The 25,049-nt window shown below is 37.0% G+C and overlaps 1 protein-coding gene across 4 annotated transcripts in view; it reads left to right on the top strand.

Annotated features, from left to right (window-relative positions):
* PHKB (phosphorylase kinase regulatory subunit beta) overlaps nucleotides 1-23,961 on the top strand; it is a 193,997-nt gene extending 170,036 nt beyond the window's left edge. For all 4 annotated transcript variants that reach the window (XM_082366800.1, XM_082366799.1, XM_082366802.1 and 1 more), the window contains 5 exons: nucleotides 9,729-9,863; nucleotides 16,156-16,285; nucleotides 20,361-20,468; nucleotides 22,403-22,543; nucleotides 23,196-23,961. In XM_082366800.1, the coding sequence (XP_082222926.1) occupies nucleotides 9,729-9,863; nucleotides 16,156-16,285; nucleotides 20,361-20,468; nucleotides 22,403-22,543; nucleotides 23,196-23,333 (652 nt within the window). In that variant the 3' untranslated portion in view covers nucleotides 23,334-23,961. The remainder of the gene's footprint in view (nucleotides 1-9,728; nucleotides 9,864-16,155; nucleotides 16,286-20,360; nucleotides 20,469-22,402; nucleotides 22,544-23,195) is intronic.
* Nucleotides 23,962-25,049: the final 1,088 nt, after the last annotated feature.

Genomic DNA, 25,049 nt, shown 5'->3' with positions numbered 1-25,049 from the left:
TAGTAAATGTTCTATTCAGGGGACTCTTTAAGTGATAGTCATCCTTGTCGTGACTTAAGCAAAGGCTTAAAGTAAAAGTTAACTGTTCCCCAGGATTTTACAATGCTGTGTTTTTCAGCCTCTAAGTAGTTTTTCCTTTACTGCTTATTCAGCATTTTAGGCTAATTTATTCTCTCAAAAATCCAATGTAATTTTGTTCCTTGAATCCATCTGACCTGAAGCTTCTTTCTCTGCATGGGAATGAAGTATGTTTAGTTTATTATAAAAATAGTTTTCTTCCTGTTTTTGTATCTGCTATTCTATATGTTCAGTGCCTTCCGTGAGAAATAAAATACTCTTTTTTCCTCAAACTGTCACCTGAAATAAAAATGTCAGGACAGGGCATCTGACTTAGTATCTAATGATAGAAAAAAGCCTCCTAATGAAGAAATTTGCTGGGAAACTTTATTCACTGTCTTGAAACTCATCCTGGAATCAATCGAGGCATTATATTCCCACTGTGGGTAGTAACAGTGTCCCTGCCCAACTTATTATGTGTATTTCCCCCATATGCTAGACTCACAGGGTCAGCTGTAAACACTGGGACATTATCAGTTGGGAAGGAGTCTAATTTTTTTTAATTTATTTATATTTTTTAAATTTATTTTTGGCTATGTTGGGTCTTCGTTGCTGCACATGGGCTTTCTCTACTTGTGGCGAGCGGGGGCTACTCTTCATTGTGGTGTGCGGCTTCTCATTGCAGTGGCTTCTCTTTGTTGCAGAGCGTGGATTCTAGGCGCAGGGTCTTCCGTAGTTTGGCTTGCGGGCTCTAGAGTGCAGGCTCAGTATTTGTGGCGCGTGGGCTTAGTTGCTCTGCAGCATGTGGGATCTTCCCAGACCAGGCATCGAACCCGTGTCCCCTGCATTGGCAGGCGGATTCTCAACCACTGTGCCGCTAGGGAAGTCCTGGAGTCTTTTTTTTTTTTTTTTTTTTAAATAAGAAGTAATTTATTTAAGAAGTTTACTTCTGCCAAGGATAGAAACCAAATCTTCTCTTCCTATCTGTATTGTGGTCTAGCCCACAGGAGATGTTCAATAAAATTTGACAGATTGTTTAATATATAGGTTATAAGTAGATTCAGGTAGTTTGCCTTGAGCTAGTGATGGGGAATTTAGGAAAAACAAAAGCATGGCTCTCTACTCAGAGAAAGAAAGGACTCTTTTAATTTTGATAAATGCACTTGGTTTGTACAAGTCATATCCCTCAGGAAATGACAAAGTTAAACAGGGCCTTGTTTATGTGAAAATCTAGTCATACATATAGAGAATAGAAGGATGTAGCACTTTCCCCATTTATTAATGGAATGGTGTGGTTAATCATATCAGAGTGTGGTACAAATTACCTTATAATTGTACTTCTCTAAGCAGCATTCCCAGTAAGGATCTAAGGGGATACATATGTGAGTAACATGTTGTTATTGCACTCAAAAGTTTACTCTGGTGAACGGTTTCATCCTCCTTTCCTCCTCCATCACCATAACCACATGTTATTTATTGCACACCTATTATATGCTAGACAGTATGCTAAAAATACTTAATATATATTATCTGATTTAATCCATACAACTTTGAGGTAGTCACTAGGACCCCCATTTTAAAGTAAACAACCTGAAATTCAGAGAGCTTAGATAACTTAAATCAGTAAGTGAAAGAACTGGGATTTATACCCAGGACGGCCTGACTCCAAAGTTCTTGCTCTTCAATCTTAAATACTTTGTGCATGTTTTCACTTATGTATACTGTTGCTCTCTTTTAAGGGAAACAGGCCTTACTGTTTGTTTCTAAAACCTTATGACCTTTATGGTCCCTTCTACATGATTTCAACCTATGACCCATTTTACTTTCAAGTATTCATGTAGCAGCTATGATGTGCATTGCCTCCTGATGGTTTTTGTCTTTAGTTTGTCAGTCCTCCAGTCTAGGATCAGTACTATTTAGCATTGTACAGTACAAGACACACCAAGGAGGCTGAACAGTTACAAATTAACAAACAAAAAAAATAAGATTTTGCCCCCTTTATTCATCATGAGACCAAGAAAATAGGGATGATTTGGAACTGATTCTAGGTTAGCCCCTTGTACACTACAAGAGATATATTAAGATACTATGAAAATTCAGCGAAGTTAAGTAACTTGCACTTGGTCACAAGACTAAGAACCATGATTTGGACCTAGGATGAATGACTCCAGAGTTCATGCTTCCCATCCGTCTTCCAGCTCTCATGTATATAAAGTAGGGAGGCTGTCCCTGCTTTGGCTTTTTCATTGGTTTGTGGCGGTTCTGGGTAAGGAATGTGAAGGTCTTTTGCAAAGGATAAAACTTAAACAGTATTGCTGTGACATTTGGTAATTTGAGGTCCTCTATCTTGTGGCATTTGGAGAGCAAGTGCCTCTGGGGATTTCTTTTTGCAGACCACAAATCCCAAGGAGGAGGATCCCATGCCCCACCCACCCCCTCCAACAAACACACACATACTCACCCTTGTCTTCCAGTCCTAGGTTTGCAAAGAGCCTCTGCTCCCACAAGAGATGTTCACCCTAGAGGTATCCCTTTCCACCATAGTTGATTCTCCTTCAAGGCCCAGTGGAATGATCCCAAGCATTTCATAAAGAAACCTTAACTCAAAATCCCTTTTGGATTCTCTGCTGCCATCTGACATGGTCTTCCCCCTCCATCATCTGGTGGGACCTCATGAAGCACATGGCAGACACTCAAAAATTCTCCTGTGGGGACTTCCCTGGTGGTGCAGTGGTTAAGAATCCACCTGCCAATGCAGGGGACACGGGTTTGAGCCCTGGTCCGGGAGGATCCCACATGCTGTGGAGCAACTGAGCCTGTGTACCACAACTACTGAGCCTGTGCTCTAGAGCCTGCGAGCCACAACTACTGAGCCTGTGTGCCTAGAGCCCATGCTCCACAAGCGAAGCCACCGCAATGAGAAGCCTGCGCACCGCAACGAAGAGTAACGCCCACTCACTGCTACTAGAGAAAGCCCACGTGCAGCTACAAAGACCCAATGCAGCCAAATAAATAAATTAATTAAATAAAAATTAAAAAAAAAAAATTCTCCTGTGCCTGCCCACGGTGCTCCTCCACCATATTAACAGAAAGGCTTTGGAGCCCTGTCTCTACTCAAGGGATATCTAACAACCTCAGAGAATTGCAGTTATCCTGTCTGTGGGGCTTGTGGTAGTGCCCTTCTGAAAACAAAAAAAGATATTTTTGTATCTTTTTAATATATTTTTATTGCACTTTATTCTAAATAAATTTTACTCAGACCTCAGCTCCTTAAATGAGCAGCTTCCTTGCATTTACTGCTAGCAGCAAACACATACTCTATTTATATGTTTCTTTACAAAATTTACCTTTACTTAGTCCCTGGAAGGTTTTGCTTAAAACCTTGCTTAAAATTGATGAACAAATTATTCATTTATAGAGTCCTTGAGTGTCAAATTTCTTATAAATTGTTGAATTTCTTGCTCTTCTAAGTCACCCGTTTGTGTTTGTAGCATGATTTTAAAAGAAAGAAGGGAAGGGATTTATAGAAAACATTCTTTTTTTATTTCCTTATAGGTTAATTAAAGCATTTCAAACTCATTCATATCTGACTTTTTACTGTTGTTTCTATCTTTTAAATGTTGATTATGATTAAAGAGATTGATAGTTTAGCCAGCTTTTAACACCATATTCCTCCTGAAATGCTAACATTCATTAGGCTGAATGGACATAAAAAATAAGAACATTTGTCTTAGTCATGGTACATCTTACACATAATTCTCCTGCACTGTGTATGCTTGTATCTCTCTGTTTTTTTTTTTTTAAGATTTATTTATTTTTTTATTGATTGATTGATTGATTGCTATGTTGGGTATTCGTATCTGTGCGAGGGCTTTCTCTAGTTGCGGCGAGTGGGGGCCACTCTTCATCGCAGTGTGCGGGCCTCTCACTATCGTGGCCTCTCTTGTTGCGGAGCACAGGCTCCAGACGCGCAGGCTCAGTAGTTGTGGCTCACGGGCCTAGTTGCTCCGCGGCATGTGGGATCTTCCCAGACCAGGGTGCGAACCTGTGTCCCCTGCATTAGCAGGCAGATTCTCGACCACTGCGCCACCCGGGAAGCCCTATCTCTCTGTTTTAACCTCTCTCTCTGAGGTTTTTGGATTTTTAAATTTTATTTATTTACATCACCCACTGCCTCAATTGCTTTAAACCAATACCACCATGTTTCTTTTCTCTTTTTTCCAAGGTTAATCCTGCCAATGCAATTTCTTCAACATTACTGCTATCAGGCACTCCAGTGAACAAAATTAACCTGCTCACAGGAATGGTATTCTAGTGTGATAATGATTTGATTTGCTGTCTCATTATTGATTTGTGCTCCAGCTTTCATGTTGAAATAGATCAAGTTCCTGACAGGCCCATTACTGTAAAGACCTCCAATCAACTGCTTTCTGTTCTAGGTCTGTCATTCAGGAGACAACCCCTGAGGATATATGTTATCAAGTCTTTTTCATCCCTGCTTTTCATACTGCCAGGACATCCTCTGTAAGCCGTTATGATCCATGCATGTCTTGTCTTCTAATGCCCACAGCTGCATCTGTGGATCACACACCCAGTGCTTAAGAGAAATCCGTTGGTGTCATAGGTACCAGACTATAACATTGCTTGTGCAGTAAAGGAAAAAGGAGATAACTGCAGCTCTTGAGTTCATTAGTATGGTTTGATACTCATTCATAGTACTTTGCTTTTGACATTTGATATGAGGTAAAGAAGTGAGATGATGGAGTTCTACCTCTATTCTGTTATGATTAGATCAGAGGTAGAGTGGGTGAGTGATTGTTCTCCAGTTACCAAACAGGAAGCTCCTTTTGCCTCATCAAATTGTCACCCTCTTTGTATTAGTAGGAATCAAGCAGAACAGTCCCTTCTTGCAACTTTTCATCTCCTATCATATAGCTTAGTAAAATGCTTGCACAGACAGTTATTTGTTCACTTGTTTAACAGTAAAATTGGCAAATACTTCTTAGTATCTTGAAATAACCTCAAAATGATTATTTTAAAAATTGTTTCTTGCTATGGATCAGTGCTATTCTTTATAACATTTTTTTCAGAAAATGTCAGCTGTTCTGATTTACCAGTGATGTCAGATTTCCATTACCTTATTTTATATTTCACTCCTTAATTGGGGCAGGTTGGAAAGGAAAATGCCAACACATACACAACATGCTAACCAACCTCACATTAAAAGAGTTTTTAGAAGGTTAAACTTATTCCCAGGACTGTAGAGGAGTACTAAGCCGCCGCTTCACATTTTTCCAGCAGTGTGGAGGAATTCATCGTCAAGTCAGACCATGCTACGTTTGAAGGTTGATCTGGTCAGTAGCGTGCATCTGCCTCTCTCTCATTTGCTTATTGTCAAATAGAGCATGTCCCTGGTTCTTTAGACAGACTGAATTTATAAGGATCTGGTCCAAGAATAACCTTCATTCTTTTGACCTTCCACAGTTGCTTGCTTGCTTGCTTTCCCCATTTCTCATTAAGTGCTTTTACATTGGAATTGTCAAATCAGGTTTGGTGACTTTGTCAGCAGGAATGAGGGTAAGAAGCCAGATTTTCCCATGCAAAGGAATTAATGCTCTTTTGTATTAGTAGTTCTAAAAATGGATTAAAATGTCTTTGATTTTCTAAACTGTGTGACTCACTTGGTTAATTACATTCTCTAAGTGTCTGACTGTTCATATATAAGGCTATTTGGCTGTTTCTGTTTTAGTCTTTTGAAGAATTCCAAGCTAAACAGATTAACTTGGCCAATATTTTTGAATGAATAATGTATTTTTAACAATCTGGCAAATAAGTTAGATTCATTTGTGCTCAAATGAACCTTCTGGGACTTCCTTGGTGGCGCTGTGGTTAAGAACCCGCCTGCCAGTGCAGGGGACACAGGTTCGATCCCTGGTCCGGGAAGATCCCACATGCCGTGGAGCAATTAAGCCCATGCGCCACAACTGCTGAGCCTGCGCTCTAGAGCCCGTGAGCCACAACTACTGAGCCCGCGTGCCACAACTACTGAAGCCTGTGTGCCTAGAGCCCATGCTCCACAACAAAGAGTAGCCCCCGCTCGCCTCAACTAGAGACAGCCCGCATGCAGCAATGAAGACCCAACACAGCCATAAATAAATAAATAAATTTATTAAAAAGAAAAAGTCATCTTCTTTCTTTGGTGGCTGCTGAGTACAATGTTTTCTACAATTTGCTCACAGAACCGCTGAGATTTTGTAAATAGAAGCCTGAGGGGAAATATTTAGATCTCCAACTATCTTTGTTTATGGTACTGAAGGTTTTAAAAGGTAAATGTGATAGATAATGTTTAGTTTTAATAACTCAAGTTTTGGGAGGACCTTAAAAAGTAAGTGTTTTTAAAAATTTAGTTACTTATTTTAGAAGAGGATACCTCCTGTAGTGAAATCAATGCGGCACTTCTTCCAACCTGAGTTTGAGAAGTCAAATAAAAGGAGTTTGCTAACATAATTTGAACATAACAATTGAACATAAAAATTGAACTCTATAATTTCAAAAGCATTTTAACAGTTTTAACATAACATTGTCTTACTTATTCCTCAAAATAATTTCATAAAATGAGCTGAACAAGTAATAGTAATGCAGTATTCCCATTAGAAAAATAACTTGGAAATGGGGTTCAGTTGGTAAGTGACAGAATTGGTATTCAGGTCTGTCTTCATTGTTTTTTCTTTTCATTATGAAAATATTTAAATGTGTAATAACAGAATAGTTTGGTAAATTCCTATATACCCATTATTTAAATGAGTATAAGCAATTGTTAGTAATTTATATTTACTATATTTGCTTTATTTTTTTTTTGGCTGTAAATTATAAAGGAAGTTTACAGCCAAATGACATTTTGACGTTTACCCCTCAATATTTTAGTAAGTATATATCTAAAGTAAGAAAAAGGACATTTTCTTAATAACCACAGTACCATTATCACACCCAACAAAATTAGCAATAATTCCTTAATATTACCTGGTACACTGTTTTTATTCGTATTTCTCTGGTTGTCCCCAAAATGACTTTGTTTTAAAAATACCAAGGTCCCAAAGAAGGCCCACACATGGCATTAGTTGCTACATCTCTTAAGTCACTTTTAATCTAGAACAGCCCTTATCCCATTTTTCTTTTCATGACATTAAATTGTTTGGGAACACCAAAAGGCTGGTCTTCAGATTTTCAATTTGATGTTCCTTCTATTATACTGAGCTGCCTCAAATGTAAATTTTAAATGTTAAATAAAGAAATAAAATAATAAATAGAAAACAATTTTGTCCAACCTGTAAAATTAAAAATAGAATTTTTATATTATAAAGAGAGTCCGTGGAGCAGTTTATTGTAGCTGAAATGTTGCTGTAACAACTAATTAGGTTTGACATAAATACACTACCATGTGTAAAATAGATATCTAGTGGGAACCTGCTGTATAGCACAGGGAGCTCAGCTCAGTGCTCTGTGACAACCTAGATGGGTGGGATGGGGTGGGGGAGGGAGGCCCGAGAGGGAGGAGATATAGGTATACATATAGCTGATTCACATATCATTGTACAGCAGAAATGAACACAACATTGTAAAGCAATTATACTCCAATAAAACAAATTTTTAAAAGAACTAATTTCATAAGCAACTTTAACATCAAAACATCCAAAGTAACTAGTAACTATATCCTTGTGACTTTTATGCTTGTATAACATTTTGATTAAATGTAGTTCATAATAATGAAGATGAACAAGTAAATAAATTCTAGTCTTTGGCAATAATATAGGTTTGGTCCAGTTTTGCTTTTCAGCTGATGAGAGAAGGGCAAATTGTACATCTTAACTCCGTTACATATTCTGTTGTTGCACATACCAGGAAACTCACAAACATGTATTTTGTTGTTTGTAGATACCTTGTCATCTTTAGTGTTCTTACCAAAGAGCAAGTATTAAATATTTGTCATGTACCATCAGTGGTAATAGTAATGTTATATATTTTTTAAATTATTATGTTCTATCCTTGTGTATCTCTCATGCCTTTATAATCTATCTCAGTGTCATGCAACATAGTCTGCATTTGACTGGCAGACTAGTTAAATTCCTAACTTCCAGAAATGGCAACAACAAAGAATAGTGAAGAGGATAGGAAAAAGAGCTGAGAGTTGCCTTATCAGAGGGATTGGAGCAGTCACAGGAGACACACTGCCTTGTGGCTTATGGCCTGGCCCAGCGGGCAGGGTGATATGCTTGGTTGATATTACTTCCTGCTCAACTGGAAACGATTACCATTTTTCTTACCATTTTTTCCATTGAGAGACAGTAAAGTCATTCCATGAGAATGCATCACTGTTGTTTTACAAACCAAACTTGGCAGAAAGAAGGACTTGAATCTTTTGATTATTTCCACCTAACTTTTTCATCTCTGTACCTGCAATAACCTGTAGGCAGTCTTTCAAAGAAGTGTATAAGAGAAAGATACTGAAATATTTGGGCACAGTAACTTCGCCACTTTAAATCTTTGTTGCTGTAACTAGACGTTTCTACCTGTGGGCTGGCTACACAGTACCCCCTTTGGGAGACAAAGCCTGGGTGAGTGAAGACACGTTCTTTGCAGTTCTCTGTCTCTGTTCGCTATTCAGTGTTCACCAAAGGATTTAAGGATAAAGCATAGGAATCTGCTGTGTAAAACGAATTCCCTAGCTTTTCCTAATGGTCTGTAGAGTTCTGGTTCCCTAAGGCATAGTATTATTTCCTGAGTTTTCTTTGGTTTGCATAACTAGTTTATCCGAGTTCTTTCCTCAGAATACAATAAATGAAATGAGATGAAACTGTAAAAATACTTACTAAAAGCTTCTCAAGTTAAATAATAAAATTATTTACACATAAAATGATGAAATATTTTAGGCATTTCTAGGCATATAACTACCAGGCACACAAATAGTGCTCAATAAATGCTTTCCTAAATAATCACGTTAAAGCTCTTTCTGTAATAAAAATGTGTTTTATGAACAGCATTTAAATATCTATTACAGTTTTTTTTAATAATAGGTACATGAACAGCATTTAAATATCTATTAAAGAATAGATTCTTCTGAAATCTACTGATCAGAGTATGTTCTCTGACATACTAGTATAATTAAGTTATAACTAACTGTGTGCCTGTATTTCAAAGGCAGGTATTTCTCCTCTGTCCCTTCCAATTATAAGGGAATGACTACAAAATAAATGAAGTAGGTAAAAAATACTTGTCCTTCCTGGGAAAGGAATGTTTATATAATAGCATATCTCAGCCCATTTCTTAAAATGATTTATTTTTATCCTATTTGTTTTTTTCATATATCTAGTATTAAGAAAATAGTAGTGTGGCAGCCACTACTCATCAGTCTCATTTGGTAAGAACCTAAGTACCTGTCTATTTTCATGTTTTACTACCTAACCACATGTGCATGAGCAGGGCTCATTTTTAAGAGTCTGATCATGTCACATAATCTTGATGGAAGTAATTATATCAGCAGTTCAGGAAATTCAAATGGCCTTTTCTTCATTCCTCTTTGGATGGGTCAGTGCTGTTAAGGGCATTGCCAAAAGAAGCACAAGGTGATTTTATTTCAAGAGTTATTGATTCATGCTTTCCCTGTTTTGTTTCAGGTGGATCATCCATGCTATGGAGTATGAACTACAGATCCGTGGCGGATACAAGCCAGCCAGAGACTTATATCAGTTGTCACCTAGTGAAGTGAAACAGCTTCTGTTGGATATTCTGCAGCCTCAACGGAATAGAAGGTAATGAAGGTCCTTTGTTACCTACAGGACACTCTGGATTTACAATAACTATATATATATGAAATTAGTAAGGTGTTAATAAGAAATAAAATGCAGCAGAGTATCAAAGACCAGTAGATGGGCAGCATACCTAGAGATACTAATTAAAATTGTCTTCAGTTATGATTTTGTGTTGATTTGAATTTTATACTTTTTTCAGGTATAGATTGTAAATGTTTCTTAATTTTTATTATTCTATGCAGAATGTAACACTTCATTCCACTTTGGTCAATTCCCTTTCTGATCCTTTGTAGTACTCGCCATCTCCTCCCAACATTTTGGCATAAAAGTTTGGATTTGGTAATGTTACTTAAATATCTTGCCTGTAACTCTGTCTCTCTAAGTAGACTCTAAACTTATTCAGGTAAAACTTGTCTTAGACTTAACTTGTGCTAACCTTAGAATAAAAGCAAAACAAATACTTTGGATTGCATTGAATTGAAGAGTTATTTTTATTACAGAAAGTGCTTTAATAAAATTATTGAAGCAAGCATTTATTGAGCACTATCTGTGTGCCTGGTACTTTCCAAGGTATAGTTATATGCCTAGAAATACCTAGAAAAGAAGTCTTCTGCAAAAGTATATTTGAACAAATGGAAGAGCATCCTTGTTCTTAGACAGGAAAACTCAACATTTTAAAGATTCCTGTTACAAGTTTAATGAAATTCCAATAAAATTCCAACAAGCTGTTTTATGGAGTTAGACCAGTTAATACTAAACTTCCTGTGGAAAAACAAACATGCAAGAATAACCAGAAAAACATAAAACAAAGACTTGCCCTAAGAGAGACAGTAAAAATATTTAAAAGCCTTTATAATTAAAATAACGTGATGCTGGTACATGAACAGAAAAATAGAACAGTTAAACAGAATAAAAAGTCCAGAAATAGACCCCCCAAGAACATATGGAAATTTCATGTATGATAATGTCATGTATGACATCTCAAAATCATTGGGTCAAGGATGGACTTTTTCAATAAATAGTGATGGGACAACTGGATAGCCATTTGGAAAAGATGAAAAAAATTCATACTTTATACTGTACTCGAGAATAAACTCCAAACAAGTTAGTGATCTAAACGTTAAAAAAAAAAATGAAACCATACTAGTGCTAAAAGAAGACATGGGTTGGGACTTCCCTGGTGGCACAATGGTTAAGAATCCGTCTCCCAGTACAGGAGACACAGGTTCGAGCCCTGGTCCGGGAAGATCCCTCATGCCTTGGAGCAACTAAGCCTGTGTGCCACAACTACTGAGCCTGCACTCTAGAGCCTGCAAGACACAACTACTGAGCATGTGTGCCGCAACTACTGAAGCCCACATGCCTAGAGCCTGTGCTCCGCAACAAGAGAAGCCACTGCAATGAGAAGCCTGCACACCACAACAAAGAGTAGCCCCAGCTCACCACAACTAGAGAAAGCCCGTGCATAGCAACAAAGACCCAACGCAGCCCCCAAAAATAAAATAGAATAAATATAAAAGAATAAATATAAAAAAATATATTAAAAAAAAAAGAAGACATGGGTAAATTCCTTTGTTACCTTGGTATGGGAAAGACTTTCTAACTATGATTCAAACCCAGGGGCAATAAAATATTATATAAAAATTAAAAGCAACATTTTGCATGGTGAAAAAATAGACAATGCCAAAAGACAACTGAGAAGCTGGAACAAAACATTTGTTACAAAGAGCTAATATCCAAGAATCTTAAAAATTGAGGGACAAAGAACCAAAAACCTAAGAGAAAAATGGGGGAAAATATGATTGATCAGTTCATTTAAAACATTAAAAAATGGACCTTAAATATTTGGAAAGATGTTCAAACTAACTCATAATTAGAGAAGTGTAAATTAAAACACATTGAGATACCATTTCTCATCTATCAGACTAGCAAAGTTAAACAGTGTGGCAAACATTTGCTGAGCCTGGGGAGAAACAGACACTCCCATATACAGCTGGTGACTACAACTCTTCTATATGGGAATTGGACAACGTCTAAAAAAAAGTCTACATTTGCACTTACCCTTTGACCCAGCAGTCTTACTTTTATGGACCCACCCTGGAGGTTGCCTCCAACAGCATGAATAGATATTATATATATGCACAGGGTTGTTCATTGCATCATTGTTTATAATTGCAAATTTTGGAATGCCCATGACCTTAGTCCCCATGCATGAGGGATTATTTGAATAAACTGTGGTATGTCCACACAGTGGAGTACTATGAAGTTGTGAAAAAAGAATGAGTGTGGTCTCTATGAACTGATATGGGATAATTTCTAGGCTATATCGTTACATAAAAACAGCAAAGTAAAAGACGAAAGGTTTATACACTCTGAAGAGAAACCAGAGGACTTCCCTGGTGGCGCAGTGGTTGAGAATCTGCCTTCCAGTGTGGGGAAACGCGGGTTCGATCCCTGGTCAGGGAACTGGATCCCGCATGCATGCTGCGGCTGGGAGTTCGCATGCCACAACTAAGGAGCCCGCGAACTGCAACTAGGGAGCCTGCCAGCTGCAACTAAGTAGCACATGTGCCACAACTAAGGAACATACGTGCTGCAGCTAAGGAGCTGGTGAGCTGCAACTAAGGAGCCCGTGAGCTGCAACTAAGGAACCCGCCTGCCACCACTAAGACCAGGAGCAACCAAAATAAAGAAATAAAATAAACAAAATAAAAATTTTAAAAAAATCCAGCAAAGTACAAAAGAGTATGTATTGTACGCTACTCTTCATGTAAGAAAGAAGGGGATATCTGCTCATTTTTACAGAAGAAATACAGGAAGGATAAATCAGAAACTAATTGGTTACCTTCAGGGAGTGGGGAGGAACAGGGTTGGAAGAATGAAAAAAATAGGTACAGTGCAGTAAGGTTGAGGGTTGAGCAATACTTCCATTTGAATATACCTTCTACTTGAGTATACCATTTGAATAGCTCTGACTCTTAAACTATGGTAATGTTTTATATTCCCCAAATGTAAATAATTAATTAAAATTAATCCACGTGTGGAAGGTACCTAAAATAGAATACAAACAGTAACAACTGACCCTAACCATATTACAAATGAATAATATTACCACACTGAAGGGGGAGGGGACGACAAGAATTAACCAAAGTACCTTTGGAAAACATTGACTAGACACTGTAAAGCTAAACAAAAAAGAACTGCACACAAATCCTATACTCTGTATAATAAATTTTTTTCTCACAGAGGTAGGAATTAGCAATTCTGGAATTTATATATATATATATATATATATTTATATATATATATTTGCACACATACTTACATACATAGTGTTATATATATGGTGTGTATACATACACACACTGATATTAAATAAATAAGTAAATGTGGCTAATTTGAGCCAGATTTTTTTTCACTGTTGGAAAATGTAGTTACAAATAAGGAAAGAGGAGTGGCTAGAATATACCCTGTGGTTTTGGGCTGGAATTGGGAGTATCAGTATGAATTCATGATTTTTACACAGATGTATAGATACAGAAATAGATACAGAAATAAATGTGGGTGTGTATATGCGAGCATACATCCATATCTTTCCTAATTGTCCACTGAGAGAACCTAGAAGCAATGAAACCCCAATAGCAATGAGCAAACCTAGTGCCCAGATATTGATTTCCAAATACCACTTTCTTATAAAGGAACCAGAGTTCCTTGGAGAAATGGTTGATTCCAGGGCTGGGTCAAGAAAAATACAAGACGAACCTGGAGCATCTTGTGGTACCAGAAAGTAAGAAAGTGCTCCAAAAAATTATAGAGGTGTGTTAGAAGGATGCTGGAGACAGCGTGAAGAAGGCTCAATGGCCAAAGCTGGAACAATTTGAGCAAGAAAATAAATAATGATACTATTGGATTACATCTGATAGAATAAATATCCATGAGTCCATGCTGATATATATAGATAAATGGGAGAGAAGGGACTTGTATTACAATGGAATTCCAATTAATAAGTATAGATGGAATGATGGAAATAAAAAAATCACCAGGGCTTCCCTGGTGGCGCAGTGGTTGAGAATCTGCCTGCCAATGCAGGGGACACGGGTTCGAGCCCTGGTCTGGGAAGATCCCACATGCCGCAGAGCAACTAGGCCCATGAGCCACAATTACTGAGCCTGCGCGTCTGGAGCCTGTGCTCCGCAACAAGAGAGGCCACGATAGTGAGAGGCCCGCGCACCGCGATGAAGAGTGGCCCCCGCTTGCCGCAACTGGAGAAAGCCTTCGCACAGAAACGAAGACCCAACACAGCCATAAATAAATACATTTTTTTAAAAATGCATTTAAAAAAAATCACCATTAGGCAAATACAAGAGTAATAACTATTGCAGGCAAAAACCACTAAATTTAGCGGGTAGAAGTATGATGAGAAACGGAAAATTTGCATAATTTCAAAGTATTTCCATTCAAGATACTTTTTAATTGTAAAAGGAAAAATTGTAACTTTACAGTGCAGAAACCCAGCAGACTCCACCTTAACCAAATGATCAAGGTTAACATCACCAGTAATAAGATACATCAACATCACATACCCCCTGATATGATGTGCTGAGAAGGGTGCAACCATTTCTGGGTATTCTTGTGAAAAATGCATAACCTAAGTCTAATCATGAGAAAACGTCAGACGAACCTAAATTGAGGTACATTCTACAAAATAACTGACATTTCTAAAATGTCAAAGTCGTGAAAGATGAAGATTGAGGAACTGTCACAGAGTAGAGGAGCCTAAGGAGACCTGGAAACTAAACGCAGTGTGGGATCCTGGATGGGATCCAGGACCAAAACAAGGATATTTGTGGTGAAATGGCACAATTTGAATAAGGTCCATAGATTAGTAGTATTATACCAGTGTTTATTTCCTGGTTTCTAATAGTTGTGCTATTGGTTATGTAAGATGACAGAAGTAGAGGAAGCTGAGTAAAGAGGAACTTATTTTTTTTTTTTACTTTTCTATAAGTCTAATTTTTTTCAAAATAAAAAGCCAAAAAAGTAAAAATAAGAGAATTCTTCTAAAATAATTCCTCCTCTGTGAGTATTCACACATTTCTACCTTTTATGTTGTTCTAAGCAAACATCTCCTTTTTATAGTATTAACCATGACTTCATAGAACTCGGAAAACATCTCTTTTGTTGTTGCCAAACAAAGGAAATAGGGGGAAAAAATCAAACGCAGAATATAGGATATTCAGTTTGCACACCCATTATCCAAAATAAAACGTCATGAAGGAACTCCTTTGGCTTTTTCTCTTTAGCATAGCACTGAACCCAGCCACACAAGTGTGGGTCTACCAGAAGAAGCTGTATGTCCAAAAAAGTGCCTCCTCACTTATGTAGTGATGTAATTTCATTGGTCCTCTTTCACCAGAACAAAAATGTCTTTTTCTGTTTACTGTATCATGCATAGCTATCTTCACACCTAGAAATACTGTTGGTCATTACATTCCCACCTTGTGGTTGATGACACATTTTACTCTGCAGCCTGTTTTAATACCAAGTATAAAAAGTTTATACTTGTTCCTATCTTCAGCTTTTGTAAGAATATACTACTGTGTCATTTGTGTGTTCTTTTCAGATTATGCAAATTCTGCATCTTTAGCAGTTTGTGATTGAAGTAACTATTATATCTTTAAAATTTAATATTTAATCTATGAAAATAATAGCTCTAGAATTTTGACTCTTACATGTCGATTATTATGACATGTAAAATTTGGTAACTGATTCTTCAGCACTGGTACTTTGGCCATATTTAAATTAAGGTTTAAAACTAAATATAAGGTTTAAATTGACACATAAGGTTTAAAATAAGGTAATTTCATTAGATACATCATGCTTTTTTGAGCATTCACCCACTTATCAGGTGTTTATTAAGCACTTTTCTTGGAGAAGTGTATAGGAATGATTCAGCTATATATATCAATACAATGCCTAGGCCTTCATGGAGCTTACATTTTATTGTATGTGAGGACCATGTGAACTAATTTTGAAAATGACTGCTGCTGTGTTTTTACATTGAGCTGCTTTACATGTTAGAAAGTCATTTAATCACATAGTGAGTTGTAAGTAACTTACTAGAGAATAACATTTTGCTTGTTAAATTTCTTTAAATCTTGGGGATTTTCTCCTTTCCTGCAAGCTCTGTTTTCACTTTGAAATATTTAGTAGTATATGGAATATAAAAGCCCTGCTTTCTGCCAGAACAAGCTTGTTTTTCAACACTGAGGCATTTTCTTTTGGTCTACAGATGTTGGCTGAACAGGCGTCAGATCGATGGCTCTTTGAATAGAACTCCCCCTGAGTTCTATGACCGAGTGTGGCAGATCCTGGAGCGCACACCCAATGGAATCATTGTAGCCGGAAGGCATTTGCCCCAGGTACAGCCCCACTGTGTTTGTGTCAGTAAAGGGACTTCTAAAGGGACCTCAAGGAGCAGAGAGTTCTTTCCTTCTCTGCTTCGAAAATAACTTTTCTACTTATTCCATTTTCTAAGAGTATTTAAAGTAGGGTTATCCAGATACCTGAAGGGAGAAAATAAGTCTGGTCAATTGGATTGGAAGTAGTTTTTCCCAATCTGAGTTCTTTTTATTTTTCAATTTTAGTGTTCCTCTATAAAAAAGCCTTGCTTTACAAATGGATATTTTGCTTGAAAGTTGTATTCAATAAAAAAAAAAATTTGTTTTATCATATTTCAGATGTTTCAGGGAAGTTCTCAGTTTAAAGACACCGTATGGTCAAACCTTTTGCCAAGCAATCTATCCTTCCTTTATTTGCTTATTAGTGAATTTAGGGTTTCTTATATTGACATTACTGAGTGGTGGTATTCCTTCACCACCAACTGTAATGGGCCAGTGCTGGGGGACCTCACAAACAGGAAAACATACATTCAAAAGACAGAACCAAATCAGTCTTAAGAAACAAGGTGACTTAGTAATGCTGTGGATAAGGAAATTACTAGTTAAGAACTGCACTGAATGTGAAAAGTATAGTAACTTTTTAGGTCATTAGACAATCACTTATTTAATTGAGATGTAACTTACCGTTGGTCCGAATGAATTAGTGTTCCCTCCTTTAGATGGTTTCCCAAGTTATATAAACTGGCCTGCCTCTTTGATTTAATTATTTTATTTAATCCTGACACCTAAATCATTGTGCTTATGCACAAACGGGAATAATTAGGCCTTCAAGAAATGGAGTACTGTATCTGTTTATAGTGTTGAAACATCAAACAAATTATTCTTGATGAAGGTCTTTATACAAAGTATTCTTTTTTTATTGAAGTATACTTGATTTACAATACTTGTTTCAGGTGTACAACATAGTGATTCAATATTTTTATAAATTATACTCTATTTAAAGTTATTATAAAATATTGGCTGTATTCCCTGTGCTGTATAGCAGGGGTCCCCAACCCCTGGGCCACAGACCGGTACTGGTCCATGGCCTGTTAGGAAGTGGGCTGCACAGCAGGAGGTGAGTGGCAGGCGAGCTAGCAAGTGAAGCTTCATCTGTATTTACAGCCGCTCCCCATCGCTCGCATTACCTCCTGAGCTCCGCCTCCTGTCAGATCAGCGGTGGCATTAGATTCTTATAGGAGCGCGAACCCTACTGTGAACTGCGCGTGCGAGGGATCTAGGTTGCGTGCTCCTTATGAGAATCTAATGCCTGATGATCTGAGGTGGAGCTGAGGAGGTGATGCTAGCGCTGGGGAGTGGCTGCAGATACAGATCATCATTAGCAGAGAGGTTCGACTGCACAGAGACCATAATAAATCAATTGCTTGCAGACTCATATCAAAACCCTATCAGTGAGTGGCAAGTGAAAACGAGCTCAGGGCTCCCACTGATTCTGCATTATGGTGAGTTGTATAATTATTTCATTATATATTACAATGTAATAATAATAGAAATAAACTGCACAATAAATGTAATGTGCTTGAATCATTCCAAAACCATCCCCCCCCACCCCCACCCCTCTCCGTAGAAAAATTGTCTTCCATGAAACCAGTCCCTGGTGCCAAAAAGGTTGAGGACCACTGCTATATAGTGTATACTTGTAGCTTATTTATTTTATACATAGTTTGTACCTTGTAGTCCCTTACCCCTATCTTGCCCCTCTCCTCTTCCCTCACCCCACTGGCAGCTACTAGTTTGATTTCTATATCTGTGAAAATAAAATATTCTTAAATACACACACCCATACTCATTTTGTTTATATGTACATAGCGTATTTCTGAAAGGACCCACGAGAAATTGGTAGCGTTCTAGTCTTTGCCTTTGGGAAAAGGAACTGTGGTCTGGGGGGACAGAGCAGCTTTTCACTGAAAACCCTTTTTAACCTTTCAGAATTTGAACTTGTGAATCTATTATTTATTTTCAAAAATGAATAAGAACTTTTTAAAAGTATTCTTTATGCTATTAACAAAACTGTTGAGTGGTTCTTGTCGGCTGCCAGTATAGGTGCTCCAGCCCTTTCCCAGATGCTCTGTGACCGTTGTATGGGGCAGCTCTGTCTCCTGTGGGTGGGGAGCTGGCCTCTACTGTTCGTGTCCTGCTTCTTCTGCCAGGCCTTGTGTCCGTGTACAGTGGACTCTGGCAATGTTTTGTTAGCTTCTTTCCCAACCCCTGCTAATACCTACCAGATATTCTTTTAATTGTCTAATTGCCTAGGCCACTTACATTTAGTATTTTCTCCATGCTAACAACAACTACATGTTAAGTATTTTTATGTGCCAGGCACTTTTCTAAGTGCTCCTTTAATCCTCACAACAGTCTTTTGAGGTAGGTACTTTATTGTTACTGTTTGACAGATGAGGAAACTAAAGCACAGCTAAGTGGTTTTTCCAAGGTCACACATCTAGGAAGTAGCTGACCCAGAGTGCAACCCCCTTCCCCAGCAATTTGACTTCTGAGCCTTTTCTCTTAACTTCTCTGCTACAGTTGCCACTTCTTTCAGAGATTGGAAAATAAGGCAGCCTTGATGTCTTTTCTCTAGGTTTAACTATCGTATTGCACACTAGCTAGGTTGACTTTTCAAATGAGATATATTAAAAGGAAATTGATGTGAACCCATGAAAAGTTCTTCCTTTTCTTCTGTAACCCCATTAGTCTCATTGCTAGACATCTAAACAGTTATAATTACAGGCATATCTCAAATATTGCAGGTTTGGTTCCAGACGATCGCAATAAAGCAAATTACATAAAATTTTCTGGTTTTCCAGTGCATATAAAAATTATGTTTACCCTACACTGTAGTCTACTAAGTGTGCAATAGCATTATGTCTAAAAAAACAATGTACGTACCTTAATTAAAAAGTACTTTATTGCTAAAAATTGGTAACCATCATCTAACAACACAGGGTTGCCACAAACCTTCAATTTGTAAAAAAAAAAAAAAAATCTGCAAAGTGCAGTAAAGTGAAGCACAATAAAACAAGGTATGCCCGTACCCTGTTGAACAACCAGCTTCATTTTCCCCTAATTAGGTACTACCTGTAAACATTAACATTATGTTGGATTGTATTGAATATAGAATACAATAGATGGACCACACTGAATATAGGACTGAGGCATTATTATACCAAGCAGAATAACACTGCTGTCATTTGATTGAAAGGAGACATTTCTGCTGGGTCCCATTTTGAGTAGTACGTAGATAGACATTGTTCTGAGGCTGTGATTAAGTTCACTGTAAATCATCACTGAGGTAAAAGCAAATAAGTATGACTCATCATCTCTGCATCTCTGGTAATAATTCTGGGGACTCCATCTGCTTTCCACCATACGAGCCTAACATTTAGAGCCTTTCCTTCCATCCTTTGAAGATTATCTACCATGCCCAGATTTGGTTCAGATTTGAGTTTGTTTTCTGCTTTCATTTGGTTTGTGGAATGTGAATGGAAGATTTTGCAATACTCTTGTCTTAAATGAAATATAAAGAGTAGAGTAGAGAACATTTTTTTTGTTTTGCTTTTTTCTGCACATAATGTTGTTTCACTTATTTGCATGCATTTTTATGCTGCCAGCTCAGAAAGGACCTGCCACAGAAATGATGTTAATTTAATAGCAGGTGACTTACATGCTGAAGTCTGACAGCAAGCATAATAACTTCTTGTGTTAATTCTGAAAGCAATATGTACTCTTATTTGTTGTCTCAATTTTTGGCTGTTCTGTTTGTGTATTGAAGTGGTTTTCTAATATAGTCCCTTTTCCCTAAAAACATTAATATAGTAAAGATAACTACTAAAAACAGGAGGTTCAATTTATCACAATAGTCAGCTGGTTGGCTTCAGTAATTTGACATATATAAAATCCGATAGTCATATAGCTGAAAATGCTCTATAAGGTTTTGTAGAAGCTGAAAAAGATTATTGACTAGAAAATGAAATTTTCCTATTAAGTGGGAACCAGGATATAACAATGTAGCATATTAATATTGAGTTATTTCTTTCAGCAACCAACCCTGTCAGATATGACCATGTATGAGATGAATTTCTCTCTCCTTGTTGAAGACATGTTGGGAAATATCGACCAGCCAAAATACAGACAGATAGTTGTGGAGGTTTGTATTTTAAAATGTAGATTGCTGAAGAAGTGCTTTCTATCTGTTCCCTGAAAACTAGTATAAGGAAACTGCCCAAGAGACCAGGAATTCCACTCCTCACCTAACCCAAATCTCCAGTTGAGTCCTGGAGAAGATGGCCATCCTTGACCCAAGTTGAAGCACATGAACAATTCAAACATCTTAAATCCATCAGGGTGGAAAGGCTAACTGCCCAACTTTCTCAGCTACACACTCACCCCCACAGTAAGTGCATCAACGATACCATGAAAGAGAGGAAGTGACCTTTTTCTATTTGTCTTTTTTTTTTTTTCTGTTTACAGAAATAACTCATGACTATTGTACAAAATTTCAATAGTTCAGAAAATGATAGAAAAGAAAGCCAAAAATGTCTCTATATCCACTAACAATAGATTGTCACTATTATTTTGAGGGACACCTTTCTAGACATCTCTCTGTGATCAGAGAAGGCGTGTAATTTTGTGTATCATCATTGCTCCATATAAAGTTAAATGCTAGCATACACACACACGTGCATGCGCATGTGTACACATATTTTTTTGCCATTTTAAAACATTATATCCAATACATAGAGAGAAAATAAATAAATAAATAAATAAATAAATAAATAAATAAATAAATAAATAAATAAATAAGAAAAAAGAAAAAAAATACATAGAGAATCCCTCAAATGAATGGATATAATTTATAGCTCATCCTCACTTTGTCTGTTTCTCTGGGAATGTCTCCATCAGACTTTGTGTTTCTTGAGGGTGGGTAATATGTCTTATTGATACAGAAGCTCTCAGTGAGTGCTGAACTGGATGTGGCACCTCCTAAAATCCCCGTCTAAAGACGGGGATTTTAGAAGGGTGAATGCCTTCCTTGTGCTGTTAACCTTTTGGTATCTTGTGCCCATAGTTATCTCTAAAATAAAGTCATTCTCTTTGCAGAAGAAATCTACATTTAGTACTTGAGCAAAACTTCGAATTCTTTTGACTAAAGCCCTGCGCCAAGGTCTCCCACATTGTGACCCCTGGATTTTTCTGTTTCCTTTGGTTCTTTCTGGTTCTGTTTGGGAAGCATTTCAATAAAATACATGCAGAAAGATTCCCAAGTTGGGGATTATGAGGCCATAATTCCATGTCCAACTTAGGAGCCATAATCATCATGAGAAAGTCTTTACCAAGCATTGTATACTCAGATACAATCTTTGCACATTACAGTTTGTCATATAAAATGAACATTACTACTTAGATAAATGTATAGGGTAGCCAAACAATAGGATGATGCCTTAAACTAAGATAGCTTATACAAACCAAATAGTACTCATGTCATAGTCAGAGTTAAGTATATTGTTTAAAACATAACTGTCCCCTGAAAAATACTATGATGTCACAGAATTATACTCATTTTGGGGTGCTAGACTCCAAGTCATTTGATCCTGAGCCTAGATCCAGAATCTCCACTGAACTCATCTGCCTTCTCTGGCTTTGTTGCCTACCACCTCTTCTGAGGCAGCCTCTGCTCCACTGGACACTGTTCTGGTGTCTTGCCACCAAGGATTAAGGCCTGAAGACCAGAAAGAGTTCAGACACTTTGGGTGAATAGGGCACTATGTACTGTTGACAGGATTAGAAAAGTCATTTTTCTAAGTTATTAGTTTTATTTAAGTGACTAAAAAACATTTCCATACAGCTACAGGGATACATACAATGAAAAAAAAAAGTGAGGTTTCCAAACAGAACTCATGCTACTAATTGGCAAGATTAGGAAGATTCCATCCATGGATGATCCTAAAGCCTATCATTGTACAGAACACACTGTGGAATATGAGGACCATACATCAGTCTGAGTAAAGAATGAAAACATATCCAGACTGTGTCGCTTTTATGGTTCATATAATTGGCTTTCAATGTGTCTGTCTCTTCTAGTTACTAATGGTTGTATCCACTGTACTGGAAAGAAACCCTGAGCTAGAATTTCAAGACAAAGTAGATCTAGACAAACTGGTGAAAGAAGCATTTCATGAATTTCAAAAAGATGAGAGTCAACTAAAAGAAGTTGAAAAACAAGTAAGTAGACAAAATAGCTTTTTGTAGAATTGCTTTTTTGTCTCAGTTCTTCAAAATATCCCTAATCTCTTATCATTTAACTTATGAAACAGATTTATGGAGTACAAAATAGAGTACTTGAGAGGCAGAGGGAAGTCTGATTTATTTAAGGAATTAATGTTACTTTTTAGTTAATTACTAGTCAGTTCAGCTATGAAGTTCTAACTAAAAAGAAATCTAAGAAGAGATAAATTTTCCTTTTTATAGTTAGCAGTTAAAATGTGTTTTACCAGAAAAGAGCCATAGATTCCAGAAGGCTATAAAATTAAATTCTGGGGAGGATGGGAATGAGTAACAGACTACACTGGTGCTGTGTACTACCTAATATAGTCCCTTCCAGGCTCTCTGTTTAATATTTTATGCTTGTCAGTAAAAAGGTTCCCTAAGTAAATAAAAATTATCCGCAAAGAGGAGAATACTAAAAACGTCTGTCTTTGCTTTATATGCTGAGAAGACACCTCAGGAAAATAAAAGAAAAACTCAAGAAGCTCATCTTTTCCATGAGGAAATATTTCTGTGAATTTATTTTTCCCTCTAGGCTGACACTGACTTTACCTGTCAACTCTTTGCCAACAAAAAAATCGAACAACTTGCTTATTGTTTTCCTTTGTAGGATGACATGACTTCCTTTTACAATACTCCCCCCCTGGGAAAAAGAGGAACATGCAGCTATTTGACAAAGGTCGTGATGAATTTGCTGCTGGAAGGAGAAGTCAAGCCAAGCAATGATGACCCATGTCTGGTTAGCTAGTGAGGAAGGTGTTAGAGACTCTGTTGAGGCAGGTTTTCCAGAAGTGTGTGAAGTTTGTGTTGAAGCTTAATCAAGGCAGCCGTTAATGTGTGGGCTGATCATGCTGGTGAGTGGTTGCCACACCCTTGGCAGAGTTATTGGACCTCTTGCATGCCATAAGCACTCTGATGGTAAGAACTGCTTATAATCAAGTGAAAATAAGTTCTCATGATTATGCCCACTACAATAATAATCTTTACTGAACAATAGTAATTGTTTATGAATTGAAAGTTCACCACTGCATGTTTTATGATTACACAGCTCCTCAAAATGAGTCTTTGCACTTTGGACTAAATTCCCACCTTACTGCCAATTAAATGAATTTCCCAACTAATTATGCGTACTAGGAATGAAAATATGTGGAAAGGTAAATTTTTGTAAGTGGCATTATAGTGCTAGAAAAAGATACCAGTATGCATCTTAAAAGCAAAATCAGCCAGCTGATATTTTGATTCTCAAACTGCATTATTGATAATATTTTAATATACAGAGCTATTGTACAATTTTTGCCTTGTAAACATGATTGTGGTTTTGTATTTGTGCTAACTGTAGTGGTTGAACTAAAATAATAAATCTATGCCTGATCAAATATTTTCTTTGTGCCCTTACTAAAAACAGAATTTAAGTAAGATTATTCAGAAGTGTGGACTGTTAACCTAGTTTGTACTCATAAAAAACAAAATTAAAAGTCATTAAATTTTATTTCTGAATTAATGAATATATCTGGATACATTCTTTGTTCCCATTTTTCACAGTATCAAGTTTATTACTCCTGAATATTTTCATTTAATTGATCAGGAGATGAAATGGAAGAGAATCTATGGTACTTACAATTACACATATTTTATTACCAAATTTACTTAAACAAATGTCAATAAAAATATAAAGTAGATTAAACATTTAAATTTTATGAATTTATTTCCTTACTGAATATTACAGTGAAGCCCATTAATTTGAGCCCTGGCCCCAAAGAGAGTCATTTTTCTGACCAGTCTTATTATTGAGTTTCACCTGAGAAGTCAAACTTGTCACAAAAAATGCAGCCCATTTGTAGAGTCTTGAAAGGATCTAAGAAAGAAAGGACAAAGTAGCTTCAGTGACAAGTCAAATTGATATCAAATAAATGGATGCAGGAGCACATGAAAAAATCTGAAGAGTCAGGCACATTCCTCATAACTTTGAGGTACACTGCCTAGATCCTGCATAAGAAATCATACGTGTGTGCAGGTTGGCAAAATTGAGAAAAATGAGGTAAAAATCTGACCAAATAGAACTTTTTTTTTTTTCGGAAATCAAGGAGAAAAATAACATCTATTCAGAACCTGTAATGTATTAAGTGTTTCATATGAATTATAATATCAAATTTGCATACTGATCATATGAAATAGAAATTGTTATCCCAGTTTTACAGGTAAGAATACTATGGTCCATATTATGTAATAAATTCTTCCACTTGTAATATGAAAAGAATTCAGATTTCTGTATGTCATTACAGAATCTATGTACTTCTCACTAGTCTACCCCAGACTGATTTTTCTTCCCTCTAATGTGATTGTAGTCTTAGATTGCCACATTTCCTGGTAAAACCTACTGGGGAGAAGCCAGTAACAGTTGATTCAGGCTATGGGGGATGATTTCGTTTAGGAGGAGTTCTCCTTGCTTCTTCAGGAATTCTGG

This window comes from Balaenoptera borealis, assembly GCF_965194805.1.
Source record: "Balaenoptera borealis genome assembly, chromosome: 19".
Classification (NCBI taxonomy): domain Eukaryota; kingdom Metazoa; phylum Chordata; class Mammalia; order Artiodactyla; family Balaenopteridae; genus Balaenoptera; species Balaenoptera borealis.
Note: the sequence above shows the minus strand (reverse complement) of the source record. Positions and strands in the feature narration are given on the sequence as shown.